This window comes from Nicotiana tomentosiformis, chromosome 11 (genome assembly GCF_000390325.3).
Source record: "Nicotiana tomentosiformis chromosome 11, ASM39032v3, whole genome shotgun sequence".
Taxonomy (NCBI): Eukaryota; Viridiplantae; Streptophyta; class Magnoliopsida; order Solanales; family Solanaceae; genus Nicotiana; species Nicotiana tomentosiformis.
In genome coordinates, this window is record NC_090822.1 from 41,684,234 (window position 1) to 41,703,016 (window position 18,783).

Consider the following 18,783-nt stretch of genomic DNA (forward strand, 5'->3'; position numbering starts at 1 on the left):
TTGCTTTCGCAAACACCAAATCGCCAGCATGATCTGGAACACAAAACCCATATGAGCTTGGTCCAGGATTGCCTCTTGATGCACCATCAGTATTGCATTTGAACTACCCTTCATAAGGAAGCTGTCATGTAACTCTCTTAGTCCCCACATATGGTTTGTAACCTTCGAATAAGCTGATCATATCTGACCATAAAGGAGGAATTCTGGACAGCCATGGGTACCTCATCCTTGATAGATAATGTAAAGTCTTATTCACTTCATGAATCACCCTATTGCAAGAAATTGCACCTCCATACTTCATTGTATTTCTCCTCATCCAAAGTTCCCATGTGATTACAGTTGGAGCTTCCTGAAATAATGGCATTAGTTTAGGACAACACTTTGCATTCCACCATGTTCTTATTACTTGATGCACCTGTACTAGATTGACCACAAACCTGTTGCTTGGAGGAAGTTTGTCCATACTCTAGTTGCAGTTTCACTAGTTAAGAACAAGTGTTGAAAAGACTCTTCTTGCGGTTGTGAACAACACCAACACTTAGACACCACCATATACCCACTTCTTATTCACAGATTGTCAGTAGGAATCTTCTTCTTCCAGGATTAGAATGTGTCAGAAAACTTTCCTGAGGGTGTAGGCATCCATCTAGGAACATCCCAAGAGTCTTCAGTAGTGTCAAATGGGACTTCTTGCCTGATATGTTGAGCAATTTCTGTAGGAAAAGATTGCGCTAGAAGTTGCTCATCCCAGGTATCATCCACTCTCAATTCAGCTACTTCCTGTATATCTTCATTGATTGTATAATCATTTGGAACAATATGGTACAGAGCTCTTAGACCAGTCCAATTCTCATGCCAAACATTAGTAGAAACCCTATTCATTTCCCATAGTATTTCATGCTCCACCTCTTCCCTAGCCTCTAATATTTTTCTCCATACACGATATCCTTGTCTAAATTGGACAGTTGTCGGGAGTTCCTTTTTACAATACTTATTGCACATAAAGTTAGATCATAAGGACTATGATGTCCTAAACTTCCACCACAATTTTGCAAATAAGGCTTTTGATACATCATGCAGTGATCTAAAACCTACTCCCTCTTCCTCCTTTGGTAGGCATAGATTTTGCCATTTTGTCCAATGTCTACTTCTACCTTCTTCCTTGTTACTCCAGAAGAATCTCGCAAAGGTTTTATGAATGTGTTCAAGTACATTTTTAGGTGGATCAATGACAGATAAGATGTGTGTTGGCATGTTCTGTAGGACACTAGAGATTAATGTAGCTTTTTCCCCATAGGATATAAGCTTCCCTTTCCAAGAGTGCAACTTTGCCTTTACATTTTTTATCAGGTCATTGTAATAATCCTTCCTTCTTCTTATGTAGAAAATTGGACAACCAAGATAAGTGAATGGAAATTCACCCCTTGAAAATCCATTGATAGTACCTATAGAACTGGACACTGTTGAAGACACATTAGAATGCATATAAAAGGAACCCTTTGTCTTATTGATCATTTGCCCCGAAGTGTGCTCATACTTGGACAATACATCTACAATTTTCCTTAAAGAGTATGGATCAGCTGAAGATAAAATTATTGTATCGTCTGCGTAGGTTAAATGATTCAACGGATCCATCCATTTAGGCATCCCAAAGCCCTTGAATTTCGTGTCTTCAAATAGTTTATTTAAAGACCGAGACAGTACCTCTGCGGAGAGTATGAATAGGGCTGGAGAGAGAGGATCCCCTTGCTTGACCCCTCTTGTTGAGTGAAAGAATCCTGAAGCTTGACCATTAATCAGAACATAATACTAGTTGTTGGAAATTAAATTCCATATCATGTTGATGAAGCATTCTGCAAATCCCATTTTCCTCAAAACATGCATTAAATACTTCCATGAGACCCTATCATATGCCTTTGCCATGTCAAGTTTGATAACTACATTGGCAGGTTTTCCCTTAATCTTATGTCACTAACAATCTCCTATGTTAGCAGAATGTTTTCAAATATACTTCTCCCCTTGACAAATCCTGACTGGTTAGAGGAGATCAAAGAAGGTAGTATTTTTTCCAGCCTATCATGGACAACTCTGGAGATAACTTTATTTACAAAATTGCTTAAGCTAATAGGCCTAAGGTCGTTAAATATTTGAATCTGTTATTTTTTGGTAGCAAGACAAGGTTTGTGTGGGTTATAGACTTAGGTAAAGAGCTTCCTCCATAAAATAGTTTCAGCATCTCATGTATGTCTTCCCCTATTATATACCAACATTCTTGAAAGAAAATGCCTGTGAAACCATCGGGCCCACTTGCACTTTCACCACTCAGTGCAAATACCGTTTCCTTTACTCCTTCATTGTAGGAGTTCTACAAAGTTCTATGTTTTGATCACAAGACACCATTGAAGGCATATTGTTGAGGAGCTCATGTGTGAACTATTTCTAGAAGAATTCTACTGTTGCATCAGCCATCCGTTCTTGTGACTCAATCCAATTACCATCATGGTTCTGGATCCTCTTCAGTTGGAGTTTCTTCCTTTTACCATTGACATGGTTGTGAAAGAATCTAGAGTTTCTATCTCCTTCTGCAAACCATGACATACCTGCTTTTTGTTTCCAATATTGTTCCTCTATTCTCAGATATCTCTTTAATTCAGATTGTGCCTTCTGGAGTACAATTCTATTCTTAACTGTTGGTTATTCTTCAAAAAGCATTTCCTTTATTCTGACCACATCTTCCCTTAAAGCTAGTTGCTTGATGATGCCCCCATAGGTGAACCTACTCCATTTTGAAAGAGCAATCTTAACTCTTTTTAATTTCTGTTTGAACATCAAGAAGGGGTCACCTGTGAAGTCAGCCTGCCAATTCTATCGAACCACCTCCATAAAAGAGGCATGTTTTGTCCAGAAATTCAGAAACTTGAATGGTTTAGTAAATGTGGTAGCATTGTCACCACAGGTCATAAAGAGTGGTGCATTATCCGAGCCTGTTCTAGTTAGATGTTTGGCCTCTGTAGTTGGGAATATAGATTGGAATGGGGAATTGACAACGATTTTGTCCAGTATTTTAAATATGCATTCTGCATTTGGCCTCCCATTCCACCATGTGAAGGGACTTCCTTTGTAACCAGTGTCAAAGAGTTCACATGAATTTACACAGAAAGCAAAGTCTTCATATTCTGGGGGATAGACTGGAAGCCCTCCAATTTTCTCTTCTTCATTCAAAAGCACATTAAAATCCCCTCCAACTAGCCATGGTAGTTCCATGTCGCTTGCAAGGTAGTATAAACTGTCCCATAATTCTAATATGTCCAGTGATGAGCGCTTTGCATATACGAAAGTAATCATGATATATTTACCAATATCTTGATGATAGACTCTGATAGTAAGTTGTTGTTCCATGTCAATTAACAAGTCCCACTGCAGAACTGAATCCAGAAAAAGCCATATCTTGCCATTGATATTTGAAATGGCAGCATCCATGCCTAGTCTCCTCCTACAGTTTTGAATAAATCTTTGATTTTGAAAAGGTTCCATAAGTGCTATAACAAAAAAACCATGTTCCGTTTGCATGTTGATAACTCTTTGAAAGTCATGTTGTGCCTTAACAGACCTTATATTCCATATGAGTGTTTTAATCATCATCTAGTCGTGGAGGCTTCCCTTTTGGGCATTATTCTTGGAGGTGGAAGCTGTTCCTTTAGTTGGTTTTGCTTCTTTCCTTTCTTTCCATGTTTAGTAGACAACCTAGGTGACAAATCTCCTTCTTTTGCAACATCCTTAAAGTTCCCAGCAATAGACTCATTCTCACCTTCATTTTCTAGTTGTTCTTTATCAACCAAGGCAGTATAAATTTTCATTAGCTGTTGGTTTGTGTAATAATGTCATGCATTACATGATTTGGAGATTTCAATGGTACTATAACTTGTATCTGCATTAGAGATCATATAACTGATGCACAAGCCATAGACAATGTATTAATTGTAGTTGACTCCTTTGGTACAATAGTTGTAGCATTCTGTTCATATACAACGATAGCATCCTTCACAACCACATCTTGGGTTTCTCGAGCATCATTACTGACTTTGTCAGTTGGTGTGGTTACCACTATAGGTCCTTGAGCAGTGGCTAGTAGTTTCCCAGTTGTGTTGTTGTCAAAGCATTATTGGGTAACGTATTGTGAAGCTATTCTGGGATTGGCTTTTCCTTATAATCATCAACTTTGGGTATTGTTTGTTTCCCTGACCCATAACTCTTCAGTTGTGCTTCATTAGTCCCTAGTTGTATAGATCATGTTGTATTGTCGTTAGGCACAGGAGATTCCATACATGTCTGTAAGGGAATATCCCGGCAGGAGTGGTTGAGTGTACCATTAAGGATTTCCTTGTGCATTCCAAAACTTCTTTGCACCCAATCAATAGTATTTTCCTTTGTCACAGCTGGTGTTACCCCAGCAATTCTAGCAGTATTGTTTATACCAATTCCTGGATCTTTTGGATTATCACTGGATTTGTCAGCAGTCCTGATATGTTGGATCTCTTGACTTCTGTTTGTTTGCACTGTTTGATACTTGTGCTACTTGTCGTTTATCTGGTCCCTGCCATTGTCATCTGATTCATTCTTTCTGTTAGTAACAATTTCAGCAATTCCATTTCTTTCAAGGTTTTTTTCACTTGTAGCAACATGTTGAGTACTGTCAATCTTGTTTTGATCAGTAGGTTTAGTAAGTTGTTGCAATGACTGTTGAGAACCAACTACCTTGGGAGTTGTTTGGTCATTAGGTATATCATGCACAGTGTCATTACTTCCATCAATTGCAGCATCAATATTTGTAGTCACGGCACTTGGTTCTGCTATATTCCCCAGGGCACTTGCCATATCAGTTTGTGGTTTGGTCAGTGAACCATGGTTCTGAGCTTTTGTGGTTATCTGTTTTGCATTCATTTGTTCATAAGGTTGTTTGTGTTTCTCTTGCTTGTTTTTTTGGTTCATACCCTTGAAGTTCTTCTTCTTCTTCTGAGATTGCCATTGATCCTTGGAGTGGTTTGCATTTATTGGTTGTTGTGCTGTAGGTTTGATTTTGCCCTGTTGTTCTTCATTTTGGTCTTGTACCCCTACCTTTTGGTTATAGTTTTGTTCTTTGTGCTGCCCCTGTATGATCTGCTCCTTTTGACATTGTATTCTATTTGCTCTTTCAGTATTGTTTGATATCTGTTTGGTCTGATTTTGTGGGGTTTCAACAGCTATTTTTTTCTTGTCTTCTTCTTCTTCTTCTCTTTATCCAATGGGGCATGAGTAGTCTTCATGTCCTAAGTGCTTGTAGTGTGAGCAGTATGTTGGGAGATCCTCATATACCACCTCTAGCCACTGTCCATCCCCGTTAACATCCTAATCTTCATCAAAGCCTAGCCAAACATGGTGAGGCCTGAATTGAGTCAAGTCAACCTACATTTTGACTTTTGCTACACTTCCTCTTGTTTTCTACATGGAGGCTAGGTCGAGATGCAATACCTTACCAATAGGAGACAACAATACAGATAGTACCTCCATGTAGTAGAAATGCCATGGTAGTTCAGGAATGAGAATCTAAACATGGACAATTGGGTTATCCTCATTCGGGTTGAAGATGGGTGTCCAAGCTTGTAAGTCCATTATTTGACCTTGGATGTACATGAAGGTTTTTGTCCAGACAGTTGTGTGATTGTACTCATTGTCTAGATTAATGTAAACTGTGCGAGCATAGAAATGGGCTATTTTAACTCCTCCTCTTAGTTCTGTTTGAGCTATGAAGCTTCTCCTGATCACCTCCATTTGAGGTATTGTGTTAAGGAATTTCCCTACAATTGCATATTGGCATCTTGATGCAAGTGTGATCATGTAGTCCTTCCTAGTAAAGATGACAGCCGGTTGGCCCTGTTTGGTAGTTATTTTGGGGGGGGGGGGGTGAACACTATTGGGGCTATTTCTGCTGCCTGCCTTGCTCTTAATTTTGTAGAAAGTGAATGAGTTATGGTAGGGGGTGATGGGGCAGGATAGTTAGTTAGTTTAGGTGGATGGGCAATGGCTTCTGTTTGGTTTAGTGTGGTTACTGATTTTGTTGAGTAAAAATGGGTACTTTGGTGGACATTTGCAGATGGTAGTACGGAGTGTGTGTGCTTTGGTATATAAAAACTGGTTAAGATGTTTGGATGTGTGCTTGCAATATATGTATTGATTGTTTGACTATGGTGTTTGGTATGTTGTGTAATTTCTTTTGGTGTTAACATCTGAGTGTTAGTGTGATGGTGCTTAGTCTTAGTATTATTTTTATTCTGGAAAGCAGGTGCTTTGTCAAAGATGGTGGAGATCTTAGGTAAATTTGCTGGCATTGGTATTTGATTGAGTTGTGGATTAGTTTGAACATTCACATTCCTAGGTAAATTAGTAGTTGTTATATTAGGCACATGTGCTGCAGAAAAATTACCTGAAAATGCCAAACGTGCTGTTGTAGTGATTGGCTACACTTGAGTAGTAGGAGTAGTTGCGAGTTCCTTTCTCATCAATAGAGATTATCTCGACAGGTAAACACAGGGACTTCCATGGGCAGTCAGTGAAACACTCAAGTTTTTCGCCAGTGGTCGAGTATCAATGATATCAGTTTGATACTGGACTTGCGGGCGACCTTCAACAACATGTGGATAATGTTTTTTGTCCAATTGAGTTTCAACTGTGGTTAGGCCAGTTGAAAGACCAGGGACTCCATGGGCGTCATGTGGCACTGTAGGTGACTGCCTTTTATCACTCTCATTTGTTGTGTTTTCTTGCAACTTCTCTTGACGACTAATCTCAACATGACTTTGTGAAGCATGCTCATTCGTATATTCATCAAAATTAACATCAAAGTTGACCCTGGCAATACATCGAACATATGGCATGTGTGATTCTGTGTGTACTGTATTCTGCCGTGTTGGATCAAAATGTTCCTCGTGGTTGTTGTTTGAGTGGTTGGGATCAGTATCCAGATCAATAGGAGTATAGTGGCATTGGTTTTGAACATTTTGGATATTTGTCACCCTATGCGCGATCAACAACTAATTATTATCGTTGTTCATCTGTATAGAGTCGTTGCTTCGTATGTTGATGTTGTTTGAAACTATTTGTATAGATTGTAATTGAGGTGCTGAGTAATCTCCATGGCTTTGAATCAGCTGATTTGGTTCAAAGACAGTGCAGTGCTTTGTAGCTGTCTCCAATTGTATTTTTGGGAAGTTTACAATTCCGCCATTGTTGACAGTTGCAGCAGATAGGGAATAATCAATAAGGGACCCTTCATGGGGTTTGAGCGCATGGTTGCTACGCGATTTTTGGATCTGGTCCGGTGGCTTTTCACCACCGGACGATGGAGCGACCACCATTATTGTGCGTGTTGTTACCATTGTTGTTTGTCGCCTCTCTTCAGAACAGGGGTGACCTAACCACAAATTTAAGTGTGTGGTGTTGGTAATAGCGGTGTGCTGATGTCTACTAGTTTGAAAAAGTAAGAGCAAATTGAATTGAAAAAGAAAAAGAAATAGTTGTATTGTTGTGAAAAGTATTCCTTGAGAGTGGTGACTCTTGATGTAATTGTTCTTAAAGAAGTAGTGAGTTAATGTATATTGATGTGAAGGTGGAGTTATAGTTTGACATAAGTGTGGGGTTTTGAACGGTTAAGTGTATGTATTAAAGTGCTTAGGGAGGTGTAGTCACTCTTATATCTAAATATATCCTACCCATCCCGCAACATACATTACAACCAATTAAAGTCCTACTTGATCCTTGACTGAATGAGCTCGATTAGTTGAGTAGTACACTATGGGCAAGCCAATGGTGCGTCTTTTGAGGCATATGAAAGTTACTTCTAAGAGTGAGTGAGTTCTTTCTATCTTGAGGTTATAATGGTTCTTATTTTTTATTGTGTATGGAACTACTCTCTATTGTTGTGTGAGGGCACTTAATTCATGAAGGAAAGGTAATGCTTGACCTCTGTGTTAAAGTAAGTGAGCGGGTTATAAATAATGTGTGGTGCTTTTGAGTCAAATCTTGAGGCTAGGATGTTACGGTATTGTGCTTAATCTGTTTTAGATATTCTTGGTATGATGAGTTATTAGAGTCATTGAAAAAGGTCGTGTCTATGTGAAGTGTAGTTTTATTGCTCGATGACGAGCAATGGTTTAAGTGTGGGGTGTTGATGGTACGCTATAATCCCATATTTTAGTCACTTATTGCACTCCAATTTACTGCACTTTAATTGATAGTGTTTTGCACTTATTGTGTGTTTTATGCATTTTAGGAGTGATTCCGAGCTATGTAGATGTTGGAGCTAATTCGAGCAATTTGGACCTTTGAAGTTTGAGTAAAAGCCCAAGGGATTAAGTCGGGATCGTGTTCGGGGGTCGAGGACCAAGTCTAGACGTCAAAACGCAAGATTTGAGTTGTACTCTAAGAAATGTGCACTAGTGCGACGCAGGGTTCGAGGCATAGTGCGACGCAACAATGTATATTTGCTGCTTGTTTAATTGTTGTGCTCTCTGGATTTCCCCACTAATTCCCCGTATGGCGCGTCGCCCCATGCAGCACGCCTGTATATTTTTTACAGAGTAATTTTCCTATTTCGGCTAGGAGAAGGTAATTTCGTCTAGGCCCGACCCTACTTGGTATTAATACAGGGAAAAATGTTATTTTCAGGACCTTTGACACATATTCGACCTAAGGAGGCTAAGGATGAGTTGGAAGAGCAAAAGCACAAGAATTTCATCATTCCTTCCTCACTCAAGACCCGAGTTTGGATTTAATTTATGTTTTCCTCTACTTTAACTTTATTTGTAATGAATTTCTCCATATCTATGGAGTATTTCTCTTTAGGGTTTTATAGATTTGGTGTATTGATGATTGTTTATGTATTATAACTCTAGTTTTATGTATTGAAGCATTTTTTGATGATTTAACGGTTGCATCTATATTCAATTGTTCATGTAATCGAGAAGGCATAACTTGTGATATCTTTGCATTTTCTAGTTGGTTGAGTTCATTAATTCTTCTCTGTAATCGAAAGAGGCTAGTTGAATTATTGATTAAACCAAGTTAGGAGAATAATCGAAAGAGGTTTTCCTAAATACCAATCCAATACGCAATCTTACATCTTCACGTGCTGAAATTGGTTCATCTTGTGAGGTTATGACTTAATCGAGAGAAGAGTTTTTGCTGAACGGTTGAACTAATAATTGGGTGAATTCGAAAGACTCACTTTAACATTAGAAGTGAATTATGTAGAGTTAGATCCCAAATAATTATCTTGCACCTATCATATCGACCCATATTTCCTCCGACTGATAACTTTCGTGCTTATCTTTGTTTCTATTGTCATTAGTCAATAGCTTTAGACTCTAAGTTAAATTTAGTTACAAAACATATAAATCTCAATTGTTGATCATCTTGGATAGCGATCAAGCTAAAAACTACAAAAATACTCTTTAAATTTGATCCTTGTGGATACAATATTATACTATACTATATTTGACTAGCGAGCAGAATTTAACTGTGTGTTTCGAGCTCATAATATTTTGGCATCGTTGCCGGGAATTGGCAATCAATAGTGTTTAAAATAGTTTTTGGTGCTAATTCAGGAATTAGGTTTTACTTTTTTTTTCTTTTCTTTTCTTTTTTCTTTTCTATTTTATTATCTGTATTAGTTAACTTCTTTTAAAGATTTGCTTTGTAGTACCTAACAAGTTGGAAAAGATACTATAGATTATGAACTCTAAATGTTGTGAAGATGGAGTACAACCAACCTAAGAAAATGATTGAAGAGTTAGAAGTTGAACATTATCAGTAGTCTGCTATTTTTTTTAAATACGGTGGAAATCATCTATGGATTGACTCTCAAGCAGGTATGTATTCTTCCTATGGTTCGTATTTTGAGCAGTCTCACTATGTTTCTAGTTTGTACAGGTATGAGGGTTCATATGGGAACAATTCTGACTCTGGTTGGGATGAATATCCTTATTATGACTGGAATGAAATCAAAGTGAAAAAACCACCTCAAGAGGAGAATGGTAGTTTAGAAGCGCTTATGCATAGGTTCATAAATAGTGTTGAAGAAAGGTTTATGCAAAATGATGAAGCTATTAAGAACCTAACAATGCGAGTGAGTCAATTAGTAAGTATACTTTCAGAAATATCATTGTGTTGTGATGGTGAATATATGGAGGAGATACCTTGTGAGAACGAGCTTACTCATGAGGATTAGCATCCACAGAGAGAGCTTTTCACTGTTCAAGAGGACTCTGATTCAACTAAGATTATTGAAAATAAGGATGTGGTTGAGTGTGAAGCAACGGAAGAAGAAATCAAACCCCATGCACCTTTCCACATTTTCAACCTTTAGTAGAAGAGAACAAGAAACAAATGGTCTTGGACAAACCAGAGGAGTATTCACTTGACCTTTCTTCTTTGTTTTCTTATTCTATACTTGATCATGTGGATTTTAGTTTTGGTGATTTACAGGAATATGTATGGATTGATCTTGTGAAAGAATGCAGAAACAAGTTAAGGATCATCATGAACGAGCAATTCACTGCTCAAGATGAGGACAAGAAAGAAAGAATAAAGCGGGTATTGCAGGTATCCTCACAAGAATTAGGCTTAATGAGCTCCACAAATAATTCCAAAGAGAGAAAATGAGGAATGAATTCAGAATTAGGTGTGGAGTTCATAAGTTATCGGAAGAGAAGAAAATTCAGGGAAGTTTCCTTTACCTTTTGCTTTTCAATTGGGTATCATGGGGACACGCCACAACTTAAAGTGTGGGGTGAGGGATATGTTGTATGTATGTATGTATAGTAGTTTTAGTTTTCTTTTTGTTAGTTGTAGTAGTTATAGATAGAAAAAATTGAAAAAAAAACATTAAATTTTAAAATTTTAGATTTTTCCCGATGATGGATATCATTCGACGGGTTTCTTGAGGAATATAAGTCGAATGGAAAAGGACGAAAAGATTTTTGTTTTGTAGGTAGTGTAATAATCTCCCTTTGGTTTTTCTTTGTGTTGCGGTTCTTTTCTAAGGGTTTTTATTGAATCGGGTGTAGTTAGTTTTTATTTTTAAGGAGTAGGAAACCTTGTGCTATGATTGGAAGCGAAGGAAATATCTCTTAACTTTATTATACCTTGAGAATAGAGTGAGTGCTTTAGTTATGACGCTTAGGCTCAGTTTTAGACTCTTGTAAAGGTACCTTAAATTGTATGATCTTAACTTTGCTTAACTGCTTTGACTAGAGTGTCTTGATAGTCTGATTTTGAGTGAGTTATGTGTCATATGGGTGTGAGGTTTTGTGTTATTCTGTGCATTGCATTTGACATCTAGAACTTGCCCTGTGTGTTTGCAAAGCAAAATAGTAGTTTTGTTCAGTCTTGGAAGTGATTTAGGTGTTTCTTTGTTAATTCAGATATATTCTTTTACCCACCTAATTGTTATGTATCTTAGTTAACCCCTTTGAGCCTATAATCTTGTTTCTTTGGCAACCACATTATAAGCCTTACCCATTTGTTTGAATTGACCATCTATTTGAACCTTGTACCTCTCGTGAGCACTTGAATTTGTTATAAACTTTGTAAAAGTTAAAGTGTGGGGTGGTTGGTTTGGCTTTTGAGTGGAACTAATAAAATAAGGAGAGAGGTGTATTAGTTTGAAAAAGTAAGAGCCACTTGAATTGAAAAAGAAAAAAAATAGTTGTATTGTATTAAAAAGTATACCTTGATAGTGGTGATTCTTGATGTAATTATGCTTAAAGAAGTAGCGAGTCAATGTATATTGATGTGAAGGTGGAGTTATGGTTTGACATAAGTGTGGGGTTTTGAACGGTTAAGTGTATGTATTAAAGTGCTTAGGGAGGTATAGTCACTCATATATCTAAATATATCCTACCCATCCCGCAACCTACATTACAACTAATTAAAGACCTACTTGATCCTTAACTGAATGAGCTCGATTAGTTGAGTAGTACACTATGGGCAAGCCTATGGTGCGTCTTGTGTGGCATATGAATGCTACTTCTGAGAGTGAGTGAATTCTTTCTATCTTGAGGTTCTAATGGTTCTTAATTTTTATTTTGTGTGGAACTACTCTCTATTATTGTGTGAGGGCACTTAATTAATGAAGGAAAGGTAATGCTTGACCTCTGTGTTAGAGTAAGTGAGCGGGCTATAAATAATGTGCGGTGCCTTTAAGTCAAATCTTGAGGCTAGGATGTTACGGTATTGTGCTTAATCTGTTTTAAATATTCTTGATATGATGAGTTATTAGAGTTGTTAAAAAAGGTCGTGTCTATGTGAAGTGTAGTTTGATTGCTCGAGCACGAGCAATGGTTTAAGTGTGGGGTGTTGATGGTAGGCTATAATATCGTATTTTAGTTGCTTATTGCACTCCAATTTACTGCACTTTACTTGTTTTGCGCTTTAATTGATAGTGTTTTGCACTTATTGTGTGTTTTATGCCTTGTAGGAGTGATTCCGGGCTATGTAGATGTTGCGGAGCTAATTCGAACAATTTGGAGCTTTGAAGTCTGTGTGAAAGCCCAAGGGATTAAGCTGGGATCGTGCTCGGGGGTCGAGGACCAAGTCTAGACGTCAAAACACAAGATTTGAGCAGTACTCTGAGAAATTTGCACTAGTGGGACGCATGATGCGAGGCATAGTGCGACACAGCTGTGTATTCTTAATGCCTATTGAATTGTTGAGCTCTCAGGATTTCCCCGCTAATGCCCTATCGCCCCATGCGGTGTGCCTGTGTATTGTTTACTGAGTAATTTTCCTATTTCGGCTAGGAGAAGGTAATTTCATCTAGGCCCGACCCTACTTGGTATTAATACAAGGAAAAATGTTATCATCTGGACTTTTGACACATATTCGACCTAAGGAGGCTAAGGAGGAGTTGGAAGTGCAAAAGCACAAGTATTTCATCATTCCTTCCTTACTCAAGATCCGAGTTTGGATTTAATTTATGTTTTCCTCTACTTTAGCTTTATTTGTGATGAATTTCTCCATATCTATAGAGTAGTTCTCTTTAGGGTCTGATAGATTTACTGTATTGATGATTTTTTGTGGATTATAACTCTAGTTTTATGTATTGAAGCGTTTTTTGATGATTTAACTGTTGCATCTATATTCACTTGTTCATGTAATCGTGAGAGGCATAACTTGTGATATCTTTGCATTATCTTGTTGGTTGAGTTCATTAAATCTTCTTAGTAATCGAAAGAGACTAGTTGAATTATTGATTAAACCAAGTTAGGAGAATAATCTAAAAAGGTTTTCCTAAAGACCAATCCACTACGCATTCTTACCTATCTTCACGTGCTTAAATTGGTTCATCTTGTGAGGTTAAGACGTAATCGAGAGGGGAGTTTTTGCTGTACGGTTGAACAAATAATTGATTGAATTCGAGAGACTCAGTTAAACATTAGAAGTGAATTATCTAGAGTTAGATCCCAAACAATTATCTTGCACCTATCCTATCAATCCCCATTTTCTCCCACGGATAACTTCCTTGCTTATCTTTGTTTCGATTGTCACAAGGCAATAGCTTTAAACTCTTAGTTAATTTTAGTTAGAAATTATATAAATCTCAATTGTTGATCATCTTGAATAGCGATCAAGCTAGAAACTACGAGCATATTATTTAAATCCAATCTTTGTGGATACGATATTATACTATACTATATTTGACTAACGAGAAAAATTTAAGTATGTGTTTCGAGCTCGTCAAATTTTGGCGTCATTGCCGGGGATTCGCAATCAATAGTGTTTGAAATAGTTTTGGGTGCTAATTCAGGAATTAGATTTTAGTTTCTTTTCTTTTATTTTCTTTTTCCTTTTCTATTTTATTTTCTGTATTAGTTAACTTCTTTTCAAGATTTGTTTTGTAGTACCTAACATGTTGGAAAACATACAATAGATTTTGATCTCTAAATGTTGTGAAGATAGAGTACAACTAGCCTAAGAAAATGGTTGAAGAGTTAGCCGCAGAACATTAGCAGCAATCTAATATGTGTTTTAAATGAGGTGGAAATCATCTATGGGTTGACTGTCAAGCAAGTATGTATTCTTCCTATGGTTCGTATTTTGAGCAGTCTCACTCTGTTTCTAGTTTGTACAGGTATGAGGCTCATATGGGCACAATTTTGACTCTGGTTGGGATGAATACCCTTATTATAACTTGAATGAAAGCAAAGTGAGACAACCACCTCAAGAGGAGAATGGTAGTTTAGAAGCGCTTATGCATAGGTTAATGAATAGTGATGAAGAAAGTTTTACGCAAAATGATGAAGCTATTAAGAACCTAACAACGCGAGTGAGTCAATTAGTAAGTATATGTTCAAAAATCTCATTGCGTTATGATGGTGAATATATGGAGGAGATAACTTGTGAGAACGAGCTTACTCAAGAGGATGAGCATCCACAGAGAGAGCTTTCCACTATTAAAGAGGACTTTGATTCAACTGAGATTATTGAAAATAAGGTTGTGGTTGAGTGTGAAGCAACAGAAAGATATTTCACACCCCCATCTACCTTTCCACATTTGCATCCTTTAGCAGAAGAGAATAAGAAACAAATGGTCTTGGACATACTAGAGGAATATTCACTTGACCTTTCTTCGTTGTTTTCTTATTCTAACCTTGATCATGTGGATTTTATTTTTGGAGATTTACAGGAATATGCATGGATTGATCTTGTGAAAGAATGCAGAAACAAGTTTAGGATCATCATGAACGAGCAATTCACTGCTCAAGATGAGGACAAGAAAGAAAGAATAGAGTGGGTCTTGTAGGTATCCTCAGAAGAATTGGTCTTAATGATCTCCACCAAAAATCCCGAGGAGTGAAAATGAGGAATGAATTCATAATTAGGAGTGGAGTTCATAAGTTCTAGGAAGAGAAAAAAATTCATGGAAGTTTCCTTTACCTCTTGCTTTTCAATTGTGTGTCATGGGGACACGCCACAACTCAAAGTGTGGGGTGGGGGATATGTTGTAAGTATGTATAGTAGTTTTAGTTTTTTTTTTGTTAGGTGTAGTAGTTAGAGATAGAAAAAATTGAAAAACAAACATTAAAATTTTAAAACTTTTGATTTTTCCCGACGATGGATATCATTCGACGGGTTTCTTAAGGGATTTAAGTCGAAAGGAAAAGGACGAAAAGATTTTTGTTTTGTAGGTAGTGTAATAATTCCTTCTTTGTTTTTCTTTGTGCCGCGGTTCTTTTCTAAGGGTTTTGTTTGAATCAAGTGTAGTTAGTTTTTATATTTTAGGAGTAGGAAACCTTATGCTATGATTGGAAGTGAAGGAAATATCCCTTAACTTTATTACACATTGAGAATAGAGTGAGTGCTTTAGTTGTGACGCTTAGGCTCTGTTTTTGACTCTTGTAAAAGTACCCTAAATTGTATTATCTTAACTTTTCCTAACTTCTTTGACTAGAGTGTCTTGATAGTCTGATCCTGAGTGAGTTATGTGCCATTTGGGTGTGAGGTTTTGTGTTATTCTGTGCATTGCATTTGATGTCTAGAACTTGCCCCGTGTGTTTGCAAAGCGAAATAGTAGTTTTGTTCAGTCTGGGAGGTGATTTAGGCGTTTCTTTGTTAAGCCAGATATATTCTTTTACCCACCTAATTGTTATGTTTCTTAGTTAACCCCTTTGAGCATCTAATCTTGTTTCTTTAGCAACCACATTACAAGACTTACCCATTTGTTTGAATTGACCATCTATTTGAACCTTATACCTCTCGTGAGCACTTGAATTTTTTATGAACTTTGTAAAAGTTGAAGTGTGGGATGGATGGTTTGGCTTTTGAGTTGAACTAATGAAATAAGGAGAAAGGTGCATTAGTTTGAAAAAGTAAGAGCCACTTGAATTGAAAAAGGAAAACAAATAGTTGTATTGTTGTGAAACGTATTCCTTGATAGTTGTGACTCTTGATGTAATTATGCTTAAAGAAGTAGCGAGTTAATGTATATTGATGTGAAGGTGGAGTTATGGTTTGGCATAACTGTGGGGTTTTGAACGGTTAAGTGTATGTATTAAACTGCTTAGAGAGGTTTAGTCAATCTTATATCTAAATATATCCTACCAGCCCGCAGCCTACATTACAACCAATTAAAGTCCTACTTCATCCTAGACTGAATGAGCTCGATTAGTTGAGTAGTACACTACGGGAAAACCCATGGTGAGTCTTTTGTGGCATATCAATGTTACTTCTAAGAGTGAGTGAATTCTTTCTATCTTGAGTTCCTAATTGTTCATAATTTTTATTGTGTATGGAAGTACTCTCTATTGTTGTGTGAGGGCACTTAATTCATGAAGGAAAGGTAATGCTTGACCTATGTGTTAGAGTAAGTGAGCGGGTTATAAATAATATGCGTTGTTTTTGAGTCAAATATTGAGGCTAGGATGTTACGGTATTGTGCTTAATCTGTTTTAAAAATTCTTGGTATGATGAGTTATTAGAGTTGTTGAAAAAGGTCATGTCTATGTGAAGTGTAGTTTGGTTGCTCGAGGACAAGCAATGGTTTATGTGTGGGGTGTTGATGGTAGGGTATAATCTCGTATTTTAATCGCTTATTTGATGGTAGGCTATAATCTCGTGTTTTAGTTGATTACCGCACTCTAATTTACTGTACTTTAATTGTGTTTGAGTTTTAATCGCTAGTGGTTTGCACTAATTACGTGTTTTATGCCTTGTAGGAGTGATTCCGAGCTTTTTAGATGTTTTGGAATGAATTCGAGCTATCCTTTAGCGCACGGCCAAATGCGCGAGCATACCTCTAGGTGCGCGGTCGCGCACATCCAATCCCGTAATTTTCCTATTTCGCATAGGAAAAGGAGTTTTTGTTTGGGCCCAACCCTAATAGGTATATATACATGGAAAATGGTATTTTCTGGACTTTTGACACATCTAATACCTAAGGAGGCTAAGGAGGAGTTGGAGAAGCAAAAGAACAAGGAGATCAACATTCAGTCCTCACTCAAGACAAGAGTTTGGATCATTTTATGTTTTCCTTTACTTTAAACATACTTGTGATGAATTGCTCCTTATCTATGAAGTAGTTCTCTTTAAGGTTTGATGGATTTGGTGTATTGATATTTATTTGTGGATTATAACTCTAGTTTTTATGTATTGAATCGTTTTGGATGATTTAATTGTTGCATCTATATTGATATGTTCATGTAATCGAGAGAGCCATAGCTTGTGATATCGTTGCATTATCTTGTTGGTTGAGTTCATTAATTCTTCTTAGTAATCGAAAGAGGCTAGTTGAATTATTGTTTAACCCTAGTTAGGAGGATAATCGAGAGAGGTTCTCCTAAAGACCAATCCACTACGAATTCTTGCATATCTTCACTGAGCTTAAATAGGTTCATCTTGTGAAGTTGAAACTTAATCGAGAGAGGAGATTATACTAAACGTTTGAACTAATAATTGAGAGAATTCTAGAGACTCACTTGAACATTAGAAGTGAATTAACTAGAGTTAAATCCCAAACATTTATCTTGCACCTATCCAATCAATCCCTATTTTCTCCCATTGATATCTTCCTTTCTTACTTTGTTTCGACTGTCATTCGTCAATAAGTTAGAGTCTTAGTTAATTGTAGTTTTTAATCACAAAATTCTCAACTATTGATCATCTTGGATAACAACCAAGCTATAAACTATGAAAATATTATTTAACTCCATTCCCTGTGGATACGATATTATATTATACTATATTCGATTAGCGAGCATATTTAAGTGTGTGTTTTGTGCTCGTCAAATTTTGGTGTTGTTGCCGAGGATTGGCAATCAATAGTGTTTGAAATAGTTTGTAGTGCTAATTCAAAAAAAAATTCTTTTTATTTTTTTTTCTCTTTTTACGTTTGGTGTTCTTTGACTGTGCAGGTAACAGGTTAGAGTGGTGCATGACTCGATCTTCTGGGAAGGAATTCTACCATACAAACTAGAAATCGAGAAACAACTACGATAGTTGAGGAAGAAAAGAAATATCCCCGGGGATATAGAAAAGGTTGGGTAATCCTCGACCAAAGAAATTATGGCTGGAGATGATGATAATGTTGATTTGGCTTCAAGAGAGGCAGCCCATCAAAGATAAAAAGTTGCACGGGATGCAGAGCAAGCAGCTCTTAGAGATGCACAAATTGTCTATGAAGAAGAGAGGGCTCGGAGAATTGCTCAGAATCTACCCTTGGCTACAGACCAGTTCGAAAATATACGTCCCGGCCCCGGGAGACCACTTGGCGATTATGCTAGATCGGTCTACAACCAAGGCTTATCAATTGTGAGACCACCTCCAGTTGCCGCTAACAATTTCGAGTTGAAGCAAGGGTTGCTTCAAACCCTTCAAAAATGTTGTGTCTTCAAAGGAAAGCCAAACGAAGATCCAAACAACCATCTAATGGACTTCCAGGAGATTATGAACACCTTTGAATACAATGGTGTATCACAAGATGCAGTTTACTTAAGGGCATTCCCCTTCACACTCAAAGATGATGCAAAGCACTGGCTTCGAAACTTGCCTAATGGATCGATTAGAACATGGGAGGAGATGACCAGGAAATTTCTTTTAAAATATTTCACATCAACTAAGATGGACAAGTTTAGAAGAGAAATCAATAACTTCTCCTAGACCGAGACTGAAACTGTGTTTGAAGAATGGGAGAGGTTTAAGGAGATCGTGCGAAAGTGTCGACATAGCGGAATTGAACTCTGGATGCAACTCCAG

At 37.3% G+C, this 18,783-nt stretch overlaps 1 protein-coding gene across 1 annotated transcript; it reads right to left on the reverse strand.

Moving 5' to 3' along the window:
• Nucleotides 1–603: 603 nt before the first annotated feature.
• Nucleotides 604–1,635, reverse strand: LOC138901324 (uncharacterized). Its single transcript, XM_070189079.1, has 2 exons — nt 1,072–1,635; nt 604–978 (listed from the first exon to the last, which is right to left on the reverse strand). The coding sequence occupies exons 1-2, from the start codon at nt 1,633–1,635 to the stop codon at nt 604–606; spliced, it is 939 nt and encodes a 312-aa protein (XP_070045180.1).
• Between the last annotated feature and the right edge of the window lie 17,148 nt (nt 1,636–18,783).

Coding starts and splice junctions, on each gene's coding strand:
- LOC138901324 (XM_070189079.1), bottom strand. CDS start 1,635: ATGGATCCGTTGAATCATTTAACCTACGCAGACGATACAATAATTTTA. Junction 979..1,071: donor GTTTTAGATCACTGCATGAT/GTATCAAAAGCC, acceptor TATTGTAAAAAG/GAACTCCCGACAACTGTCCA.